The sequence below is a fragment of the Echeneis naucrates genome, chromosome 22, assembly GCF_900963305.1.
Source record: "Echeneis naucrates chromosome 22, fEcheNa1.1, whole genome shotgun sequence".
NCBI classification, from domain to species: Eukaryota; Metazoa; Chordata; class Actinopteri; order Carangiformes; family Echeneidae; genus Echeneis; species Echeneis naucrates.
In genome coordinates, this window is record NC_042532.1 from 18075608 (window position 1) to 18099490 (window position 23883).

Below are 23883 nucleotides of genomic sequence, written 5' to 3' on the forward strand. Positions count from 1 at the left end.
CAGATCTTTTTGTTGGTTTGTTGGTTTGTTTTTTCCGGTTGCTGTGAAATGTCTCGTGGAGCTGTGAATGTTTAGAGGTGAATGAGGAGGACGGACGGAGGTGTGTGCTTCGGTACTCCCACCGGCAGCCCGTCTCCATCAGCTGCTGGAGGCAGATATGATGTAATCAGACGCTTCAGCCCGTCCACAGAGCCGGATCCGGATCTGGAGCTCCGCACGCACACACACACACACACACACACTGGGACGGACCGGAGAGCCTCTCTGGCTGAAATACACACACACACAAACACACACAAAAAGCCCCTCCGAAGAGCCAGCGGGTTGGGCGGACGGTCCGGTGCAGGGTGGAGGGGTCATGTCTCCGGGGCGTCGTGTGGACCGGCCTCCCCTCCTGAAGAGGATGCTGGATGCGGAGGAGCGGTAGCGGGGGATGCTGCTGCTGGAGAACCGGGCTCCCCTCTCAGCTCCGACCGACCGCCATGCACCGGGAGTCCTCCCCCACAGCTGCTCACACATCCTCCGCCTGAAAATGGCTCCGTCGGTCCGCCCCAGCTGCCCCCCTCTCGCCCACGAAGACAGGAGGGCGCCCGCTTCCCATCTCACCACTTGTAGGCCCTTTATGTCGGACGTGGATCGCGCTATCGCCTCTGATTTGGTGTTGTAAGCTGTTTTTATTTGGTTAGTTGCCCCTCCTGCCCCCCCCCCTACACCCTCTACCACCGGAGCCGGGACACGGGCCGCTGCAGCCCGCGTCGCCCTGCAGGGCTCTGAGCTCCATGCCTCCCTGACCTTCCTTCCCATCATGGCTCTGTGACATCCCTCTGAGCTCCGGTCGGTCCGGTGGTTTTCTCCTCGGCTTTCTACGTGCAGAGCAGTTTCCCGTGCAGTTGCTGCTGCCCTGCGGAGGAGGAGGAGGAGGAGGAGGAGGTGGTGGAGGTGGAGGAAGGGGGGATGAGCAGCCTCCATCCGCCCAGGAGACGCCCGCCGTCCGCCGCCGCTGTGCACCGTGCGGCCCTGTGCTGACGACCTTAAAGACGTGGAGGGTGGAGGACGGCCGCCTTTCCAGCTCAGGTTTAAACCATGGCCAATGAACCTGTCATCCTTAACGTGTATGATATGGTAAGCATGCCTCTGAGCCAAACTGACACACACTGATTTAGTGTTAACGTTTATGCACCACCACAGACACACACCTGTTTCAGTTGTGCACTCACCAGCTATTTTTGTGTTGCAAAGAGCTCAGCTGGACCCAAAGATGACACTGAAATAAGTTTGTTTCTTATTTAACACTCCCTGTTAGAGGAGGATTATGGGCTCTGATATATGGTGAGCAGTCACACCCACGTTCAAAGATTTACTGCAACACAAAGTGAAAAGCTGCACAGTGTGTGTGCGAGCGAGAGTGGCCTCACAGCTGCTGTGCTGCAGACATGCATTGTGTTCTCCATTCTCTGCTAAGCAGCAGAAGATCCTCCAGTGATACCTGAATGGAAAGAACTGAAGTCCATATCTAGTTTGACTGTTCCTAATTCAGTTTCCCTCCACACTCTGACCTCTGTCGCTCTGCCCTCAGCTCACATGATACACACACAACAGCAAAGGACAACGATCCTCTTTCAGTCATGTGCACACTGTCTGGTCTTCACACACTGTTTTGCTGAACTGTGTCCTGTGTGAGCATTGTGCAACATGTTGCTCGAAATTCACAGAATGTTTCCATTTCTCTACTAAACTGCTGTTATTTGGAATCATGCAAATGTTGTCATTTTATAAAGAGCTTGGTCTAGAACTGCTCTGTATGTAAAGTGCCTTGATGTAACTTTGTTATGATTTGGCACTATACAAATAAATCTGATTTGATTTAATTACATTAAATGGTCATAGCAGCAAAAAAAAAAAAAAAAAAACAGTGCGGACTTGTGACTACACAACAAAGACATAAAAAAATCACTTTAATTAAATTCTTATAATTAGGGCTTTGCTCTATTGTATTGTCAGCCCTTCACTGCTCATACACCACGTACAGGAGTCACAGCTGCTTTTATATGTTCTTAACTCTGTAGCCTATTATAAATAATTCATTAGTATACTGTTTGCAAACATTAAAAGCTTGAGTGGGGGTTAAAATCAAGTTTTACACATAAAAGAGTAACAGCGCAGCTCTTACAGACTGGAGATTGTTATTCAAAGCTAACGATTTGAACATGTGCCCTCATTCTCTTACATTTAACTCCTGCCTCATATTTTGAGAGATTGTACAACTGCAAGACATAATGACCAAAGCCACAGACCTGTTTTAGGAATAATCCCATGAATCTTAAACACCACAGTAAAACTGGAGGCCCGGTGCACATTTGGACTCTTAGCTCTCCCCTGATCTCTTGAGGACCCTGGCTGGGCCTGAAGTGACAGCTCATACAGCTGATTTAATTCGTCTCTGTGGTGAAACCGGAGAAAGTGCTCAGGAGGGCAGCGGCGGTCGGACGCCAGACTTAGATACTTTACTGAGAACTAAACACAAGAAGGCAACAGCATTCACGTGAGAGTGAGTAATGCAGGGAGGGATGATCACGACTGAATCATCTTTAGCGTGAAATCGGGGTGACTGGTAGATGTGTGTAGTGGTGCGTGCTGTATCTGCACAGAGGAGGCTGCATGGATCATTGCAGCAGCGTTGGCATGCAACATGACTTCACTAAAGGAAGAGTGACGATGCATCGTCATGGAAGGATGATTTCATATCTGTGACCGTATCCGGCTTCACTAATTTGTTTGGGAGAAGTCAGGTTTACGTCTAACAGAGACTCCTCACGGTCACATTTCATTTGGGTGGAAGAATTTGTCCTTGACGATGTTTTCCTTCCAGGAAACTGACAATTTTCCCCCTCTAAAAGATTTCCACCCATTCCTGGTGTTAAATGACAAAAGCTAGAGAGGCGATAGGGCAGAGGTCACTGCAGAAACACAAGAAGACTCACACATAAGTGGTGGAAATGCTTTTATTGTATCACTCTGAGCCCGGAAATGTGTTCTATTATTAATAGGGGACAGCTGGGGCAGCGCGGGTAGCTCTTAGCATGTTTCCTCATGGGTGTGTCCCAGGGCATGGGAGTGTCAGTGGGTGTGGGATGGGGGTGGGGGCTCCTCACAGTCTGCACTGACTGCACAAACAAGCCACGTTTGATGTGCTGGGGTTGGTGTGTGTGTGTGTGTATAAAAGTCAACATATTAAGGAATAATTTATTTCAATTGAAGGTTTAAATTTTAGTTGGCAAAGATTGGAGACAAAATGAAATAACATAAATCACATTGCATTTATTTGACTGTTCTGTTATCAAGAAGCTGTACTATTAGACAGATGATGTGGAGTATTACAGTGTTGTCTGGCTGTGGAAGGCGTCATGGTACGTCTCAGGAATCAGTTTATTGAATTTTCGTGCATTGCCTGTATTGTAGTGGAAATATTGGAAATATATAGCTGCACGGAAGCTGTTTGCAGCTCCCTCAGGTTCCTACAGCAGCTTCTTATTTACCGTACAGACATGAGAGTGGTATTGATCCTCTTATCAAACTCTCAGCTGGCAACATAACAAACTTTAAACAAGTCTTGTCACAAAAAAAAAACTCAAATAGGTTACATTTAATTAAATAGCAAATGTGCGGTGTAATACTTGGATTCCAGAAAGCCAAAAGAAAATGTGTAATTAATGATCATCCCTGTAAGTGATTGGGATCTACTTATTCAGCAGTAATGAGTTACCTTAAAACTCACGTCAGCTTTTCTCAAGTTAGTGATCACATATTAAACTACATGTTCTGCAGAGCTGATAGATTTTTTTTCTTTGTTGGATACAACACAGATATTGATCCTAAATGCTTCCTTCCAGCTAAACCCTCTCGCTCCCTCTTTCTTCCTCTGCAGTACTGGATTAACGAATACACTTCCAATCTGGGCATTGGAGTCTTCCACTCAGGCATTGAGATTTACGGCAGAGGTAAGACGGAGCTTCCTTTGTGTCTATAAAATCAGAACAGCACTGAGGCAGCCTTTACAGCTGCAGAAGAAGTGTGGCTTTAAAAAATGGAATATGGAGTTGTGTGCCTAATAACATGACCCAATTTTTCTGGGTTGACTCACCACTGACTCACTGTGTGTGTGTGTGTGTGTGTGTGTGTGTGTGTGTGTGTTTGAGGTTTAAAAAAAAAATTAGATGCAGATGCAGCATGAAACTAGATCACTGGGAATTCCATTATACACTCACAAACAGAAATATTTAGTCTGCAACCTGAGAAATATGATGATGGTGAAGATGCCGTCTCTACCCAGGGAGGAAATCAGCCCTTCTAATGGATCGTCAGGATAATATCCTGAGCTTGCAGCATATTTTTCCATAATGATGCCATGAATTTAATATACCGCCACTGTCAGGTTAAAGTCTCCTACTGCAAAATATCCCAGCTGTGAAAGCTAAGGCAGAAAAATGTTTCTTAGAATAAATCAAATTTTCTGCTTTATATAGTCCTTCTTTCAGACACAATATGTCTAACTCAAAGTTTTGTTATGGTTTAGTGAATCTGTTGGAGAAATATAACACTTTTTAGTTTGGTGTATTTGTGTGTTAAGTATTTAAAGGGAAAACATTTTATTATTTTATCAAGTATGATGCACTGTAACGGGTCAGTAGTATATAAAACTGACAACACAGCATTAAAATGTTGCTTATTTATTCATGTATTCAGTCTTAATATAAAACAGAATTGTTCAGGAAATACTGTACTTTTAATGATGATGATGATGCAGGACCTTTGTCCTTCTACGAGTAAAACATGATTTCTTCCTTCACCACAGAGTAATGTGTTCACCCTTAACACACTTAAACATGTTTCCATCAGCAGTGGAAAATGCATGCAGCGATGCATCAATATAGAATTAGTCATCAAAGCAAATTCCTGGACGTAAAAGTATTATTAGTAAAATGTACTTAGAGTATTGAAATTAAAAGATATTTTCTGACAGTGCTGTTAAAGTGCATATAATCAGATTACATTCTGACTCTACGGTTTCAGGCGCTGTGCTCATCTCTGCTTGTTATTGTGGCGCTGATTAGCCAGGCCTAATGATTTAAATACAGTGTGGCTGTGATTAATTACTTGTTTCTCTTTAATAACAGCTTGTGTTGGAAGACTTAACCTCTGTTTTGGATCCTTGTCCCCACAGAATTTGCATACGGGGGCCACCCATATCCTTTCAGTGGCATCTTTGAAATCAACCCAGGCAACGCTGCCGAACTGGGAGAGACATTCAAATTCAAGTGAGGGAGCTTCTGTTTAGCATACAGTGCATGGGGATGTTGTCAGTGTGGACGCTGGAGGTGAGCGTGCTGCCGTGTCTTTGTCTGCCTTTCTAACAGGGAGGCCATTGTTTTGGGCACCACAGACTTCACAGAGGAGGACATAGATAAAATCATGGAGGAGCTGGGGAAAGAGTTCAAAGGGAACGCCTACCATCTAATGCACAAAAATTGCAACCACTTCTCCTCCTCACTGTCCGAGGTCAGTCCGTCTATAAATACTGCACTGTACACTGAATCAACCGGTTTTCCATATGAAGGTCAGTATAGTCTCTGTGAAGAGGACTGCACACTCAAAGACAGCCGTATAATGCAGCAGCTTTTTGATTATGAAGGAATTTTTCTTGTCCACCTGATGAGCGACAGAGTCAGGGTGAGAGGTCAGCGTGAGGCCCGAGGTCTGCCACAGCTACTGCACTTAATCCTACAGGCCTTGACACACTGGGGCGGCTCCTGCAGACACAGCTGTGGTTTTCCGCTGACACTGCTGGTAGCAGGACTGATAACAGCAGACCTTGGATGGGCAGCAACAAGTGCCTGGGTCTTCTAAGAATCAGCACTTGGGGCAGATATGAGCATGTTTCCTTGTTTATGTCTGAGGAACCAACAGTCACACACCCCTCTCCGACCTCCTCTCCTCCTCTTGGAGTATTTGACCAATTATGGAGTGTAAATTAAATATATAAAAACTTATCATCAGGGGTTCCTGCTTCAGTTATGAGGTGGCATCAAGCACAGAAGCCTGGATGTATGAAGACAGAGAAATCCTTCCATCTTCTTGAGCTCAGGCTTCAATAAGACAGGATCCTGGATTGTTGTGCCCTCTCTTGGTTGAAGAATTTTCCGTAACACTGATCACTGATCTGTGAAATTAACCCGTTTTATGTCATCATGGTCGTCTTGGCTTCAGCATCTAGAATTCAAATGTTTGACCATGGCACGACTCAGATCCAGCGTGAAAGAGCTCCATTATTTGATCGATTGCAATTAAATTTTGGACAGCCAATCAGGCTGGTGAACCTCTGAGTATTTTCCTCGCCACAACAGGCTCATGTACTTATAAGTTTGTGTGTATGTTGCTGTATACCGACGAACAGCATATCTTCACCTATTCAGATACAGATACCTACATGTACTCATATAAACATGATAAAATAATAAATGCATAGCACACATTTCACAGAGCGCCAGGAAAGGCCAGCGTGAATCACTGAGTTTTTAGTTGTAACCTAAAAGAAGCGACGTGTGACTTTGAGTAAAGTGTTTTAAAAAAAATACTGTCTAGACCTCCTGGATGAAGAGGTCTGGATGATTCAGAGCTGAGAGAGATGCTTTGGCACCAAACCATTCAGTGCCTCTAAAAGGAAGTCACCGTAAATGTCTGAGAACTGGAGTGAGGATCAGCCAAAGACAAAATGTTTAACGTGTTTTGGGTTTTGTTTTTTGTTTTTTCCAGTTGCTGTGTGGACGGGAAATCCCTCGCTGGGTGAACAGACTGGCATACTTCAGCTCATGCATCCCCTTCCTGCAGAGCTGCCTGCCCAAGGAGTGGTTAACCCCGGCCGCCCTGCAGAGCCACATCAGCCTCGGCCTTCACAAAGAGGAGCATAACGAGTCCAGCGATGAGGACCCTTCGTCCCCGCCCGGCGCCGCTGCTGCCGGCTCGGGCTCCTCCCACAGCTGTCGCCACACGAGGGTGTGAACTGCCCCTTGAAACACACACATACACACACACACACACACTGACCTCTGGACCTTCCCGCCACCACTGTTAGTGGCTCAAGTGGCATTAGTAGGCTTGAATAACCACCTGACCTCATAATGTTTGTCCTCTGAGTAAAGAGGCAGGAAAAGAAGCGCCTCCTCCTCCTGGGGGGAGCTGCAGCCAGAGACTTCAGACCTACAGCACAGAGACCCTTCCTGTCCTCGATGACACGGGCAAACTTTGACCTGAGCCCCGAGCGCTGAAGCGTGGCTCAGACTCTGACAACTACTTGTAGATCTGAAGTTTGTAGTATGTTATTATTAGTCTTTTCCATAAACTTTTAAACCTTTGTCAGCCTTGTTCCCTGCCCTGCCTTCTGAGCTGCTTTTGTAGAACAACTAGATAAACACCTGAGACTGTTGGTAGTGACTTTACCAGAAAACTGCTAATCCGCTCAATCTCAACAAGTTCTCATTCAATAACCTCAATGTGGCCTTCAGTTGATATTGTTGAATCTGCTTTCCTTGTGTAGAGCTTTACTTTGGCCATTTTAGAAAACTAATGGGCTCAAAAGGATTGGACTGTTTCCTGAGATGAAACATTGCATGTTGAAAGAAGCTGAAAAAAACAAACCTAACTGAGATGCCACCCTTTTGTCAAGTGTTTCCTCCCCCCCCCCCTTTTTTTTTACATCAGTGATCTTAACTGGGACACCTTTTAAATCGTAAACTGGCAGTTAGCTGCAATGGCTCGAAACAATCAAGGGCAAATACTGTTGATTTTAAATAGCCGCCGTTCAAACAGCGCAGGGCAGCCCAGTCACTATCTGTGAACATCTCAGAGACAAAACCACAAAGAAGGTCGAGCTGCTACACTGACTATTATAGACTTTGTGACCCTGTACAATTTTTTCTCTACGCTTTTATAACCTAATGGTATTTATATTATAATGGTGCGATAACTTCCAGGCTAGGAAATCTACATTTACACCCAGAGATTGCTCCTGGGTGACACTGTTCCAATCCATTTTTATCAACGTTAAATTGGTAAAGATTGATCTTCCACGAAACTCAAGTATTGCCACTTTATTTGCAGTAACCCTTAAAGGAATAGTTCAACATTTTTGGGAAATAGGTTCATTTGTTTTCTTGCAGAGAGTTAAAGCAGAATATTGATTGCACTCGTGAACATTTGTCTGCACAGTAAATATTCAGCTAAAGCCAGCAGCTGGCTATCTTGGCTTAGTATTAAGACCGGAAACAGCCAGCCTGTCTGTCCAAAGGTAACAAGATCTGCCTACCAGCACCAGTACACGTCATGTACCATCACCTATTGGAATATTTTTATTAAGTCCAAAATTAATTTTCTCCTGTAATTCATAATATGAGAATAGGAATATTTCCCAAAATTTCCCAAAACTATTTCTTTAAGACCATATTTTTATGTCTGATTTATTTCAACTGTGAACTGAACTGTGACACATTTACAGATACAAAGGTTTTTAATCATAGAGAACAAATCTTTTTCTGTGAACTCCCTCATAATGTCACAAGTTGGATTTATTGCGATGAGAAACTCTAATTGTCATGAAAAAAATATGATGTCATAACATTACTTGCAAACATTGTGTATTTGGCATATGTACTCAATTATTACTTCCCCTCTGATATGGATGATGGTTGTGATTGTAATGGCAAAAAAATTGGTTTTGTTTTTGAAGTTTTATTCATCTTAACTCATCTTGCTTGCTTTTCTTAATGTAAAGCTTCGGTAAATAAGCTACGTCTGATTTGAATCTTTTCCCATTCCCCATGCTGTAATGTGGTCATGGACAGCTACCCTTTCTCAGGAAGGGAATTGTGTGACTTTAAATACTGAAAGTCATCTAATTCCTGCTGAACATCTTGATTAATGGGGCTGAAAGTGCTAATTAATCATTTGACTTCTTCATGCTCTTTAATAAGCTATATTCTTATTTATAAGTGACGTAGTCTTACATTTCACCAAGTGTATCTCATTCTTTGGTATATTTTACAGGGGCTGTAAAGTGATTCAATGCTCTAAAGTCTTTGGCACTTCCTACAGAGCAGACCAGGAAGGTATTTTTTTCTATCGTATGGTGTCAACCTTAACCCCGTATTTCCTCTTCCTAACCCAAGACAATTTCAAGAATGATGATATAGTACTAGAATAAAGAGATGGATAACCAAGAGATGTTTGGCTTCTTTTGTTTTAGTCTAAAATATGGATATCATAAAATGACGATGATGGCTGTGATATATATGAGGCTATTTGGGACTATGCTGGAAATGAATGCACAGGGTGGCTGTAATTTAGTATTGGATATTTTAAATATGTCTTCTTTTTGCAGCATTGTGACTATGGATTTTCTCTGTCAGGCATTTAACATCACGTTCACCGAATTAGCCAAAAATATCAAAATTTAGCTGCTGAAAATTTATAAAATCGATTTTACAGAAAATCTCACAAAATATGTTGAGATGAGCAAATACATCAGCAGTCTCTGATTTTGTTGTCCAAGCCTACGTAAACCAATAAAAGAACTGGAATTACTTATATGTTGTTATTCATGATTCATTCAGTTTGTATTGGAGCTGATTTAGACAGGTGTTGATTCCACTGTTTGGTCATTTCAGAAGCTACCATTTCTATTATTTTGTCCATCCCATTTAAATCCAAGATGATAAGTTAAAAAAAGAAAGAAAAAAAAAAAAAAAGACACACCTCAACACAATAATTTAACAGCATCACAAGCTCCAGTTTCCACGATGATTATAGACTGAATTTTGAATAAAAACTGTGCAAAAGAAAGCTTGTTCACACTTGGGCCATACAGAAAATCTGACAGCTGTCAGCCAAAAACAGCTGAAATCCACCCAGCTGTGGACTGAGGATGAGCATAATGAGCTGCAGTGACAGACACACATGGGGGGAGGTTTTCCTGCTACACTGTTGTGTTTTAGCTGAGTGTACCTAATAAACTGTTTACAAAGGAGTGCTTTAAAAACCTTACTCGGAAATACAAAACATGGATCTGTTGAGTCATTTAAAGGAAAGAAAGGCGAGTTAAAGTGTTGTTTGTATAAAGAACTACTAAAAAGAAAATATTTGGATTTCAACTGGAATTTGTTGTTTGGACCATATTGATCTATGAACTCTGACCTCGGTTGCCAAATCCGGCTCATATCCCCTACGAGGAATCCACGGTACTGCGTTTTCTTTAAATAAAATATATATATACTGTAAATGTAAATTTAATTGAAATACATGATGTCAATGTAATACAGCCAGTGGAATACTTGTTTGGACTGTGAAGGGGGATAAAGTCGTTAAGTTTTTTTTAATAAGTAAACCGGATCTGGCAACCTGCCGGCTGCAGCGCCTCCAGTTCAGCCGCTCTTTGGACCGTTCGCCATTTTGACTCAGTCGACCGAACGGAGCGGCGCGAGCAGCAGCAGCAGCAGCAGCAGCAGCTTCTACCCCCCACGGAGACAACACGACCGAGAGACGACCTGAGGCAAACATCACGGTGAGAAACTGCCCGACACAACCGGCCCAAACCCGGCGGATTAGAGCAGTTTGTATCCGTTTCTTCACTAAAATAACCGCCGCGCTCGGTGCTTCCTTTGTGGCTAACGGCTGGTAGCTGAGCCGCCTCGAGGCGAGCTACAGCCGTTAGCCACCAGGCTAACCGGTTAGCTTCTTCACCTGGTGAAATTAAGATTTTTATTTATTTATTTATTTATTTTTACTTCAATGCCACACAGATGAAAGCAGGATTACATTTGGATGATGTTCGGGTTTCACGTGTTATCTTTGCGGTTTCCGGCGATGCGTTAGTTTTCAGAGAGATTGATGGAAATGTGTCTGGAAGCTAACACGAGGCCTGACCTCAGCGGCAGCACTTGGCTCCATTACTGAGGAGGAGAGTGCAATCACACGAAGCACAGACACCAAACTATAAACAAAAACCCTGCACTTCACATCAATAACACAATTTAACATCTTACTTTGATTAAAAACGTGCAAGTATAATCACGATAATGTACTAAAGAAGTCACAAATCGTTGTTTTTTTCATCGACTGCATTTGTCGATGAATAGTCTGCAAGCAGTTACAATCATCAACCTAACGTGGAATCTCCAGATGAAAAATACATGTATTCATAAATATTTTCACCTCACTGATCATTTGTAAGAAAGAAAAGTACCAAAGCATCTGATAACGGCTGCTGATCGAGTTTCTGTTGAGTCAATAATTAATCAATTTACTCCAAAAAGTCAGAAAATTAAAACTTTGAGAACATGAAATTTATATTAGAGCAGTGGAATTACTCCAATACAACCTCCACGAAGGCAGGATTTATTTAATCCCTTTTAGACTGTGGGAGAAACCAAAGGGCATTTTAAGTAAACAAATTGAACTGGAACTGGTTTTTCCAGAACCTGATTCCCCAACTCCACTTAGCTCAATGTGACTTTACCCAGACCTTGAAGAACCACCAAGAACATTTAATCATCAAATTAGTTTGAAGAAGTCGGTCTAATTTATAACTGCAGTGACTCAAGGACACACCCTGAACTTGTGCGGGCTGCCCAGATATATTAACAACTTCCAAAGTATATCTGCTGATCCAGTTATACTGTTACACCTTTAAAACTAACTGGGGTCAAAGTGAAGTCGGGACAGTGAAAACACAAAACTGGCTTTACTCCACTTGCTCTCCTGCTGTGGGTAAACATTTACAGAATCTTGTGTTCCCATTTCTGCAGATAACAATATGAGTGGCTGTCGTGTCTTCATCGGCCGTTTGAGCCCCCACGCCAGAGAGAGGGATGTGGAGAAGTTCTTCAAGGGATATGGACGGATCCGGGAGATCAACTTGAAGAATGGATTTGGCTTTGTGGTTGGTGTTGCATCACGCTTCGTATGCACTGTAATCTTTGACCCCATCTAATCGTTTGCCTCTACAGTTACCAATATTTTGTCTCTTTTCAGGAATTTGATGACCACAGAGATGCAGATGATGCTGTTTACGAGTTGAATGGCAAAGAGTTGTGCAGTGAAAGGTAATCATCTGTTTTCTTTGTGTTCTCACCACATAACAATGGCTGTTTAGTAAGAGAGAGATGCAGCTTTTGAATAGCATCACAGCCAGTTTAGTTAATGCCAGTGTTCTCCAGCACACCCACCACTGGTCATTAATGTGGTACAGACTGAGCTAGAATTGATTACTGGCTTTATATCCCTGCTTAGTTTCTGAATATGTATAGCTTTGATGCAACAACTTTTTTTTTTTTTTTAAGAAGAATTTATTATATTAAAAAAATCCTTAAAAAAAGCCTTATTCTAACTCCCAAAATATGAGGATTTGATCTTGTATTTGTCATTTTGATGGTCAAGGACAACATGTTCAGATATCATGAATTGAATGTTTGAAGACAGTTTAGTGTCCTTTTATAGCTCTTTACTTAATGACTCATTTGAAATCCATGATATGAAATCAGTCATGGTGTTGCTAAGTGTCGGGGGGGTGAGAGGGAATGAAACTTTCATCACTTTCTTTTTTAAACTGGACAGTGATGATAGTTTAACCTTTTAGACTGTACCCACTGACACGTATCAATGAAAAAATCTGTTGGTTACCAACTTACTCTCCCCTACTAGACACAATGATAGCATTTAATTGACTTGTTATATTGCTGCTCTATCTGAGTAATATCTGACTGTCACCTGTTTAGGGTCACTATTGAGCATGCTCGCTCCAGACGAGGAAGAGGGGGTGGCCCTGGGATGGGACGCTTCAGCAGCAGCAGTAGCAGCAGCAGCAGCTATCGGCCATCCCGCAGCAGTGGATCCAGGTACATTTGTCTTTCATTACTTAAAGCTTTTCATATTTCTGTCCAATTTCCAGTAAAATTGACACAAAGTGTCAGACAAAATATTTGTGGGGAAAAAAATCCAAATTAAATCTATAAAAATAAATAAAACTTTCTTTTCAGTCACTGTACTTCATTTAGCACTGTGAACCATGATGACTGGTTGGTTGTGCAACTACGTGTTGTGCACTAATCCATGAATATATAACCGATTGTTTGCAAAAGAGAAATATATTTGTACGCATGTGGCAGAAAATACTTACACAAGAAGTATTTGACTTTAATCCCATAATCAGAACTAACAGAGAAAGTCAAATCCAGTGTAAAATGAAAGCTTGTTCTACGCCTGAATCAAATTCAAATATTGACCCAGGTCTCAGGCTGGCAAAGTAAATACAACAGCAGCAAATCCAAGTGAATGTTGTAGCCTGCATTCAACACATGGAAAGATTTCTAATCCATGTTTCTCACCAACAATGTTGGATTAAAGACACCTTTTCTTTTGTGTTTGTCTGTGCAGGTATGGCCCTCCTGTGCGGACAGAGCACAGGCTCATTGTGGAGAACCTCTCCTCACGGATTAGCTGGCAGGTAAGAGATAACTCAACTCCTATCTGTCTCACAACACAAGCTCTTTCAAATTGCAAATCAATGACATGTTTTTTTCTTTAAGTGAAGCAGCATTCATTTGATCGGGCCGGGTCAATTTGATTGGCGACAGATTACATAGAAACAATTCAATTGGCTAAGCCCCAATTTAATTTTTTTGTAAAGAATATAGATATTTTTTGTTGTTGTTTTTCGTTTACCTCCACCTACATGTCCCCCACCCCCCAAATAAAAGCACATGTTACTGCTTCTCATGGGAATTCTTATCCAAAACATTAAACAGATTTTTAACAGCTGCTCTGATGTGGTTTCCTTTACACCAGAGGTTAATGCACAACCTCCATGGAGGTGTGAGAAGTGTGTAGCGCCCTCTCCTGGTTGTTTTTCTGAATAGTGTCCATTTGGTGCCTCTCCTTACACGCAGTTGCCGCCGGTCTAAAGTCTTGGCTGGGCCCCGTAGCGGGTGAAAGTGGTCTAGCGCAGGATACGGTAGCCTTAGGAGGTCCGTAGCCACAGTCTGGAGGTTCTGTGGGCTGGCATCCCCGACTGCTGTAAACCCCCTCAAATCCACGGTCCCTACACTCTCCCATTTGGGTCTTTTTCTGTTGCTGATGGAGCTGGGGGGGGTGTTGAGTTGGGCGCACACCCCTCCCCCTACTTGCTCTCTGGTGGTTCCTTACTTGTGGAGGCCGGATGCTGAATCAAGGCCGAGGTCGTTTCTCAAGGGCTTAACACTGCATTGGTTCCCATTTGCTATTTGGACAAGTGGCTCTATGCTAATATCTTCCTGGGTATGGAGCGGTAAGTAGCATAAAACTCATGTGATTGGGTTTGTTCAGGGTCGGGTGGTAACGGGGTACAGAGTTACAGTCTCAAATGGGAAGCAGGGGGTAGTTTTACTTTCAGACTTTGCGTCTTTTGAGCCAGGCCATTTTTAAATGAACAAAAAGATCAGATTTTTGTTCACTTGGCTCGTAGTTCTATTATCCATCCATCCATCACCTAATTCAATATTGACCTACAACGTAATATATGTAGAAAAAGAGCAAATTTTAACCATTGACACATAAAAACTTCTGAATAGAGGCCTACTCCAGGTATCAGCTGAATTAGCTTTTTTGCCGCTGAGTTTAAAAACTAAACAATAAATGGGATTTCATGGAGCCGAGTAGAGGGACATACTTTTTTCTCCTTTTTTTTTTTTTTTTTTTTTTTTAAGAAAATGCAACACTTGTCCTCTCACAAAGCATTTTCAGAGGCTCTTTTTGCTTACATGACCTCCACTGAAATGGGAGCTTATCAAAAGTGACAAAAGACAGCATTAGATAACCCATGTTACTGTCTGCTGGTTTCTTGCTGCCTGCTCATTTCTCTCCCTCCAGGTCAGAAAGGGCTCTCACTGGCACCTCATACTCTGCTCTGTGTTACTAATCCTGCATTATGCTTTGAAACAGGACCTGAAAGACCTGATGAGAAAAGCAGGTGAAGTTACCTTTGTGGATGCCCACAGGCCCAATAAAAATGAAGGGTGAGTTCTTCTGGTTGTCAACCTTGTCTCTTGGCCTTTGTCCTCAGAGTTTGGTCCTAATTGATGTTATGACTTAACTGCAGGGTGGTTGAGTTTGCATCTCGCAGTGACATGAAGAATGCCATCTCCAAGCTTGACGGGACAGAACTGAATGGACGCAAGATTAAGATTTTTGAGGACAGCAGAAGGTGATTGCCTTTAAGTTGTCGTGGAAGACTTGCTTGTATTTATGTAACTTTAAGTGTAAGGATGAGAAAAGTGCTAGAACACCAGCGTGCAACAGGCACTGCTCTCCTTATTCAACTGTCTGTGTCCCAGCAGTGATCAAACGTAACCCCACAGCAGACGCAGATCAAAACTCCTAAGTCAGCATGATTTGTCCTTTTGTTCTTCCAGTACTGTGTAAAACTTCAGTAATGTAGGACTTTTCTTCTTCTTTCTGTTTCTCTCAACAGTCATAGCAAGAGCCGCTCCCGTTCCCGCAGCTACTCGCGCTCAAAGAGCCGTTCCCGCAGCCGCAACCGGTCCAGGAGCCGCTCCAGATCTGTCAGCCGCACTCCAGAGAAGAAGACGTCAGGCGGGGGGAAGGCTGCAGGCAGATCCCCCTCCAGATCCAAGTCCCGCTCCAAGTCTCGCTCCAAGTCCCGTTCCAGGTCCCGCTCACGTTCCCCAGCTCCGGCGCAGAACAAACAATCCCGCTCCCGCTCTCGTTCCCGGTCTCGGTCACGTTCCCGCTCTCGCTCCCGCTCTGCCTCTGCAGACAGCAAACACTGAGGGTGAAACACGTGTAGGCGTTAAAATAGACTGGTAGTTGTTCACCCTAGGCCTGTGTGGTGACACCTGGTTTTGTTTTCTTGATGAAGTGGAGGGAATCGCCTTTTGACGTTCCATCTACTTGGCTTCTTTTGAAATAAGATCTTCAGTTATCAATGTGCCCACTTTGATTTCCTTACCATTTTGTTTTGTTTTTTTTTTTTGTTTTTTGTTTTGTTAGTTTGGATGTGCTTCCACAGGGAAAGTGATTTTGTTTTCCTGTTACTTAATGATTTATACATTTCCCTCTTTTAAAACTCACCTTATATTTTGATAAAATACCGAGCAACTGAAATTCATCTTGACCGGCGCTGACCACGACCCTGCAGCCAGTCGTCGCTGTCTGCCGTGTTTTGATTCCATCCACTCCTGCGTGCTTTGCCCGAGTGTTCGAGGTTTACTGGGAAAGGTTTCTGATTCCCAAAATGTTGATGGGTGTGATAATTTGTTCGTGACACGAACCCCCTGGCATTGCCGTGAAACTGTGATCCTGCTTCTGATGATGCACCGGGACAGGTGCCTCTACACATGCTGCATTCACTGCCCTGATATGTATGTGAACATAAAAATGCAAACATCTCAGTTGGTGATTAATTTCAGCTTTCTTAATGTTGAAATCCGGCACTAATTTAGTCTTTCTTTTTAAAACACTGCTGTATCAGGACCCTGTCTCATGTTATTTTATCTCCAGCCTTGGCTTTGTGTGCTTTTTGTCTTTTCAGCAGGAAGAAATAAGATTATTGATTTGATACTAACAAAACTCAATGCATTTTTTTTTTTTATGTCAATGATTTCTTTTATATATTTTGTGAATGCAGAGACATTGAAATGCTGAATAAAGACTCTGCAGTTCAACTGACAGGCTTTCACATCACAAGTTGTTTCCATTGTGCTGCGATTCCAGCACAAACGTGAAGTCCAGATTCAGACATCGACTCTTTGACTCATACTGCCGGTCTCTTTGAATAATAAGTTTAGATTGGAACTCTGTTCTTAACTATAATAAAACTGAACAATGGACAATAACTTCAAATTCTGGAGGACTAAATTATTTAAATGTGACAATTTAGATGTGAGACAAAACAGAAAAAACGTTCTTTAATTTACAAAGAAAAGACCAAAAAGATGAACTACACTCAAATAAGAGAAGTCGGAGTATAAAAACTAGAAAAATATTATCTTGGTGGACTCTGAGCAGGAACTTTTTTTAAAGAGCCACGAAGAAGAAATATGTGGACCAAAGTGAAGCGAAGCTTTCTGTGGATTAATATGATCACAGCTGATCTGAACGGTTACACATCCAGGACGAGTCAAACCTGATTGTTATGAAGCTTCAACTTTTAAGGGTTAAAAAGCTAAAAGGGGGGGGGGGGGCAGGGTCACTGAGTTCATCCTGCATGTTCAGCTTCAGACACACTGATCACCACATGGTGGCAGTGCCTCCTCACTGAGCAGCCAGCTGTGTTATTATTATTATTATTATTATTAGAATAAACTCGGAGTGCCTTTATCGCCCATGTTTACTCAGCAGGTTGACCTTTGTGTGGGTTGGGTGCTGCTTGGCCCAAAGGCACCTCAGCAGTGCAGGTGTGGCAGCAGGTTTGGGATGTCCTCCATTGATGGTCTTCCTTTAATTACAATGAGAACGAGGCCGGGCGGAACTACAGTGTTTCTGAAATAACAAAAGCCGCGAACCGGTCCGGTATAAAGGGGCTTTACGTGGCAGCAGCGGGCCTGCAGGACACCGCAGTGTCGGCCAGTCTGAGCGGAACCGGGTCGGCTTCGGTCCAGATCCGCCCAGACCTGCACCGTCTGCACCTGGCAGCCCTTCAACGACGTGTTCCGTCAGAGGGCGGTATGAGGGGCGGTTAGTGCCGCAGGACGAGCTGCGTCATTCAGGTACCGGCCGGGAAACCGGGAGAGGAAGCGCGTCATTCATATAACGGAGTGAGCTCATCCCGGTACATCCCGGTGCTGGCCCGGGCCTGTGGCACGGATTGCTCCTCATACTCCGGGAGCAGCGTGGTCGGTCTGTCGGTGCAGCCTCTGCAGATCCTCCCGGACCATCCCGGATCAGCCCGGACGGAGAAATGAGCTCGTCCTCCGCCGATCTCATCGAACTAACGTGAGCCGCTGACGGACACACACACGGACACACGAACCCAGAGAGGAGCCGCAGCGGTCCGCCTGTTTACCGACCCCCCGGTCCTCCGGTCCTCCGGTCCCTCCCCTCAGCTGCCCCGCTGCTCGGCGCCGGCCGCCCGGACGGTCCCACCCGCAGCCCGGACCATGGCGGAGAGAAGCGGCCGCTTGAGCTTCCCCGGCGGCGGGGCGCTCAACAGACCGGTGCCCATGAACCTGTTCGCCACCTGGGAGATCGACGGATCCTCCCCGAACTGCGTCCCGAGGTGAGTCCCTGCAGACCGGCTGTCTGCTGCTCCTCAACTTTAAAGCTGCACAGTCATGAACCCCAGAGCTCCACAGCAGGACGGGGCACCATGCCAGGTGATTCTGCCCCAGCTGGGGCAGCCGTCGTGATGGATGAGCAGGTCGCTGTGCCGGGCTGCAGCATGGACACCATTTGGCTCCTGTGAAAATTCCCATTTCTATCATCCACAGTCTGCAGCTGACAGTTTTTCATGCTGTGGGGTTATTTATTGATAGCTCGGCCTTGAAAATGATGGAGAAGCCCCGTCAGGTGATTTCCTCTCACTGCAGACTAAGATATTTGTTTTACAGTCATAAAAACTGGGGGAAAGCACCAAATGTTTATATTTAAAATTGATGATAAAATCAGCTGGCAGCTCTCCAAAGAGTTAAACATCTTTACTGTGAGATTCTAGTTTTACTACATGAATGCAGCTAAAGGTCCACTTGCTCCGTTTATTGGGTGCTTTCAGCAGCTTCACCTCATCATAAAGTTTATTTGTATTATTCTTAAACATAGTTGGTCAGACAAGGCGTGCAGTCTGAACTGCTTCAGTCTGCTTCACAGACCAAACAATTCACACAGTAACATTGATAATGAAAATGACTCTCTGGATTTATTGTTCGCGCAGCAGCATTGGAAAATGTGCATGTGATCAAACCGTGGACATTTTTAAGGTTCAGTCTTTGGGTGACTTGCTGCTTCATTCTAAGGTTGTTTGTTGGAAGAAATAGTCCAAATAGGGGGAAAATGGACACTTCTCAGAAATTAAATGTAAGAAAATTGCGTAAAATTTCCATTTTAATTTCCCAAGGCCCAAGTTTGACTCCTAAAAGTCCAACCAGCAGTCCAAACACCAAAGATCTTCAGGATAGTGTCAGACAAGACAAAGAATTCATCTATCTTAAAGTTTCACATTAGCTCATATCAAAAGTTTTAGTGGAGCTCGGTGACCTTTGACCCACGTGCTAAAAACTGTTCACTCTCCAGCTGTATTCAAGCTAGAGCCGATTCCAGCTTCTTCTTTTTTTTTCACATCGCGCTGAAACACGATAAATAATCTGCTCGTTTTTATGCTGCTATAATGACAGGAATAAAGGAGTTTGTGGTTTAACCTCGTGAATAAAGCCTGCTGCCAGACGTCGGCCAGCATCTGTGGAAAAGAGTGGATCTGTAATTAATACGAGTACGAGGGAGTATGTGTGTTTTTTTTTTTTTTTTTTAACTGATGACTGTCTCCTTAGCTTCTCTCTATCCTCTTAGGTTAATACCGCCAGTGAGTATTACATTGCATGGCTTTTAGCTGAAATAAGACTAATTCGTTTCCAGGAATAGCATCACTGTGATGTTACTCAGCAGAAAGCTGATAAAAAGGTTCCTGTAACTAAAAAGCCCCCCCCAACGCCGACATGACCCTAAATGTCTGTCAGCAACATGAACGCTGTAGATCCTCATATGAAGCTGCTTCTCTGTGCGGCTCGACTTTATTTAACAGTGAAGAGGCTTCACTTCAGATCTCCACCCGACTCTGTCTGTCAGCGTAGACAGAAGGAAGCTCTTCTTGTTGACCAGATGTCAAGTGGACTGCCTCATCCAGTGATGGCAGCGTCCTCAGGTGGATAAACAGACCGGCTGCTGTCCATCTCTAGAGGACAAACTGGACCTACGGCCGTAATATCAGCTTAAAGTATATATATTCATACAAAAATGGAAGCAGTCGGTGAAGCCATTTGTAGATTTGTGCTCCAACTCTTGAAATTAGACAGAAAAATATTCTATGAAGGAAAATCTGTTTTTCAACCTTCACCATCCTTCACCATCCTCTGTCAGGAATGACATTCATTTTCGGCGTCTCAGCAGCGCTGACCTTGATTAATCCTCATTCCTAATTTTTACACTTCATTTTTAGTGCAGATCAGGTGGTGCCAGTGTGCCAGACTAGCTGTTTCCTCTGGTTTTCAGTCTTTGTGCTAAGCTAAGCTAACAGCCCCCTTGTTCCAGCTTCATATTTAACTAAAAGATGAATCAACCATATTTTCCCTCAGTGGTTTTATTTTCCAGAGCTCGTTTCTTTGCTGGCTGCTCGTCGATAAAGTGAAATTGAACATTTACTGAAAGTGAGGAGCTTTAAGGCCGAGTCTAAAGGCCAGGAGGACTAAAGGAGGACTAAAGGAGGACTAAAGGGGGACTAAAGGAGGACTAAAGGGGGACTAAAGGAGGACTAAAGGAGGACTAGAGGAGGACTAAAGGGGGACTAAAGGAGGACTAAAGGGGGACTAAAGGAGGACTAAAGGGGGACTAAAGGGGGACTAGAGGAGGACTAAAGGGGGACTAAAGGAGGACTAAAGGGGGACTAAAGGGGGACTAAAGGAGGACTAAAGGGGGACTAGAGGAGGACTAAAGGGGGACTAGAGGAGGACTAGAAGAGCACTAGAAGAGGACTAGAGGAGGACTAAAGGGGGACTAGAGGAGGACTAGAGGAGGACTAAAGGGGGACTAGAGGAGGACTAGAGGAGGACTAAAGGAGGACTAGAGGAGGACTAGAGAAGGACTAGAGGAGGACTAAAGGAGGACTAAAGGGGGACTAAAGGAGGACTAAAGGGGGACTAAAGGGGGACTGAATGAGGACTAAAGGAGGACTAAAGGAGGACTAAAGGGGGACTAAAGGAGGACTAAAGGGGGACTGAAGGGGGACTGAATGAGGACTAAAGGGGGACTAAAGGGGGACTGAATGAGGACTAAAGGAGGACTAAAGGAGGACTAAAGGGGGACTAAAGGAGGACTAAAGGGGGACTAAAGGGGGACTGAATGAGGACTAAAGGAGGACTAAAGGAGGACTAAAGGGGGACTAAAGGAGGACTAAAGGAGGACTGAATGAGGACTAAAGGGGGACTAAAGGGGGACTGAATGAGGACTAAAGGAGGACCAAAGGAGGACCAGAGGAGGACTAAAGGAGGACTAAAGGAGGACTAAAGGGGGACTAGAGGAGGACTAGAGGAGGACTAGAGGAGGACTAAAGGAGGACTAGAGGAGGACTAGAGGAGGACTAAAGGAGGACTAAAGGAGGACTAGAGGAGGACTAGAGGAGGACTAAAGGAGGACTAGAGGAGGACTAAAGGAGGACTAGAGGAGGACTAGAGGAGGACTAAAGGAGGACTAGAGGAGGACTAGAGGAGGACTAAAGGAGGACTAAAGGAGGACTAGAGGAGGACTAAAGGAGGACTAGAGGAGGACTAGAGGAGGACTAAAGGAGGACTAAAGGGGGACTAAAGGAGGACTAGAGGAGGACTAAAGGAGGACTAAAGGGGGACTAAAGGGGGACTGAAGGGGGACTAAAGGGGGACTAGAGGAGGACTAAAGGGGGACTAAAGGAGGACTAGAGGAGGACTAGAGGAGGACTAAAGGGGGACTAAAGGAGGACTAAAGGGGGACTAAAGGGGGACTGAAGGAGGACTAAAGGAGGACTAGAGGAGGACTAGAGGAGGACTAAAGGAGGACTCAAGGAGGACTAAAGGGGGACTAAAGGAGGACTAAAGGAGGACTAAAGGAGGACTAAAGGAGGACCAAAGGAGGACCAGAGGAGGACTAAAGGAGGACTAAAGGAGGACTAAAGGGGGACTAGAGGAGGACTAGAGGAGGACTAGAGGAGGACTAAAGGAGGACTAGAGGAGGACTAGAGGAGGACTAGAGGAGGACTAAAGGAGGACTAAAGGAGGACTAGAGGAGGACTAAAGGAGGACTAGAGGAGGACTAGAGGAGGACTAAAGGAGGACTAAAGGAGGACTAAAGGAGGACTAAAGGGGGACTAAAGGAGGACTAGAGGGGGACTAAAGGGGGACTGAAGGAGGACTAAAGGGGGACTAAAGGAGGACTAAAGGAGGACTAAAGGGGGACTAAAGGAGGACTAGAGGGGGACTAAAGGGGGACTGAAGGAGGACTAAAGGGGGACTAAAGGAGGACTAGAGGAGTCGGATCGTGGGGAAGCTAATGACACTGCTGTGCTACGATGGGAAAATCTTGAGCTTGAAAGTTCACGCTTGACCCTTCTAATAAACAAATAAAGTCAATTTGAGGTTAGTTTACAAGTTTTGTGAGGAGAAATAAATCTCACTGAGCCTTCAGCAGCTGGAGTTGTATTATTATTCATGTGGGAAAGTAAAACGCAGAGTGAAAAAGCTTGATGATTGTTGATGAAGAGCCCGACAGACTTTTTTGGTAAAATGAGATTTTCGGTGCGATCCATTTGTTCTGTACGCAGCTTGTTTGTTTGCTTGTTTTTGCTTTCTGTTTACTTTGTATGAGCCGTCAGGATTTTTAGTTTCGGCCGGTACACTGTGTTCTGCTCCTGGTTTTTTCACGGCTCTATAACCTGCTGCTCGCTGTGGCACGGCGGTCTCTGAAGCCCAAGGCTATTAGGCTGGGAGGCTGATGTGATCTCACATTTCTCCAAGTCACATCAGGACATGTGCCCCTCCACGCAGAGGTGCTTAACAACAACCATCATAGGTGAAGGAAGGGCCTTGATCACCCAACTCGGAGGGCGGCTGAATGAATCCAGATGTCAGATTCACGGTGTGTTGAAATGCAAAAGTTGCTGTATATCCCTGTTTTATAAGGCAGCTCGGGGCGTTTATGAGGCTCTGGTCTGCTGTTATGATATTAAGCCAGGATATGATGTTCTTGAGGGACACACCCCCCCCTCGGCTACAAGGCCTGTCCTTATTACAGTCCATCCGCCTGCCTAAATGTCTGACTGACTTTCTGTGTGTGATGTGAAATGCACTCATCGTGAGAGGCATTTGAATGAAAGCGTGCCTTTTCGTCGGTCAGCTTATTCCTGAAGATGGACGTGTGGTCTTAAGAGACTCTTCATCCCTCCACGCTGCATACAAAATCAATCGCACTGGCAACGCCGCCATCAAAGCTCCCTGCTCTTAAGAGCCAAGGGCAAGGTTCTTGGTATTTTTCAAGTGGGCGCCCGTTGCATTTCTGCACATCAGCCCACAGGCGTGAGGCTAAGTGTTCGCGAGAGACGGGGCCAATCTCTGAGACAGAGCCTGATTGAACGGGCCCTCGAGTGGCAGCTGGACCCAGTAGGCCGTCATATTTGGACCTGTTGGAGGCGAGAGTGCTGAGATGTCGCTTTGAGTAGCAGTGAGACACTCGCTCTTTTGTCCCCGGGCTGCCTGGGATGCTCACACTGCGGGAATTTAGAGTAGGATGAATGAGAGGCAGTTAAAGTCTGTCATTGTTTTATGCTCCCCGTGTTGTTGCTGTTGTCCCGCTCTCAGTGCCATGTCTGTACTAACGTTTGTGAGTTTGAGCAAGTCTCAGGCCAACGGCGCTCGGCTGTGCTGTGAGCTAAATGCTAACGTCCTCACAGTGACGCGTCGAATGTTTTCCACGTTAGCCGTCTTAGTTTTGTGTGCACAATGCAAAGCCTCCAAGAACAAACCAAAATGTGGAGACCCCTCAAACATCCCCCACAGTTTGGGGTCGTCCTGATTTTAACATGGAGGATTATTAACTTCTCACGCTGTTATGATT

At 44.5% G+C, this 23883-nt stretch overlaps 3 protein-coding genes across 6 annotated transcripts in view; all 3 read left to right on the top strand.

Annotated features, from left to right (window-relative positions):
- The first annotated feature begins 993 nt into the window (after nt 1-993).
- On the top strand, nt 994-7078 carry LOC115035542 (deubiquitinase DESI2). Its single transcript, XM_029493422.1, has 5 exons — nt 994-1122; nt 3926-3998; nt 5222-5315; nt 5415-5556; nt 6811-7078. Exons 1-5 carry the CDS (start codon nt 1084-1086, stop codon nt 7054-7056), a joined length of 594 nt encoding a protein of 197 aa, XP_029349282.1. The 5' UTR covers nt 994-1083; the 3' UTR covers nt 7057-7078.
- Nucleotides 7079-10502: 3424 nt separating this feature from the next.
- On the top strand, nt 10503-16767 carry srsf5a (serine and arginine rich splicing factor 5a). Its single transcript, XM_029493415.1, has 8 exons — nt 10503-10609; nt 11853-11986; nt 12079-12149; nt 12822-12941; nt 13480-13549; nt 15022-15095; nt 15179-15283; nt 15551-16767. Exons 2-8 carry the CDS (start codon nt 11861-11863, stop codon nt 15867-15869), a joined length of 885 nt encoding a protein of 294 aa, XP_029349275.1. The 5' UTR covers nt 10503-10609; nt 11853-11860; the 3' UTR covers nt 15870-16767.
- Nucleotides 16768-17612: 845 nt separating this feature from the next.
- Nucleotides 17613-23883, top strand: part of pacs2 (phosphofurin acidic cluster sorting protein 2) — a 44553-nt gene continuing 38282 nt past the window's right edge. For 2 of the 4 annotated variants that reach the window (XM_029493385.1, XM_029493386.1), the window contains exon 1: nt 17613-18316. In XM_029493385.1, coding sequence (XP_029349245.1) covers nt 18198-18316 — 119 coding nt within the window. In that variant the 5' untranslated portion in view covers nt 17613-18197. The remainder of the gene's footprint in view (nt 18317-23883) is intronic. The other 2 variants (XM_029493383.1, XM_029493384.1) reach the window with 1 other exon arrangement.

What these genes read in the sequence shown, in the direction of transcription:
- LOC115035542 (XM_029493422.1), top strand. Translation starts at nt 1,084, where the DNA reads ATGGCCAATGAACCTGTCATCCTTAACGTGTATGATATG. An exon ending in TCCTTAACGTGTATGATATG is followed by an intron (nt 1,123 to 3,925) that starts GTAAGCATGCCT and finishes CTTCCTCTGCAG; the next exon opens with TACTGGATTAACGAATACAC. An exon ending in TCTCCTCCTCACTGTCCGAG is followed by an intron (nt 5,557 to 6,810) that starts GTCAGTCCGTCT and finishes TGTTTTTTCCAG; the next exon opens with TTGCTGTGTGGACGGGAAAT.
- srsf5a (XM_029493415.1), top strand. Translation starts at nt 11,861, where the DNA reads ATGAGTGGCTGTCGTGTCTTCATCGGCCGTTTGAGCCCCCACGCCAGA. An exon ending in AAAGAGTTGTGCAGTGAAAG is followed by an intron (nt 12,150 to 12,821) that starts GTAATCATCTGT and finishes TCACCTGTTTAG; the next exon opens with GGTCACTATTGAGCATGCTC. An exon ending in TCCCGCAGCAGTGGATCCAG is followed by an intron (nt 12,942 to 13,479) that starts GTACATTTGTCT and finishes TTGTCTGTGCAG; the next exon opens with GTATGGCCCTCCTGTGCGGA.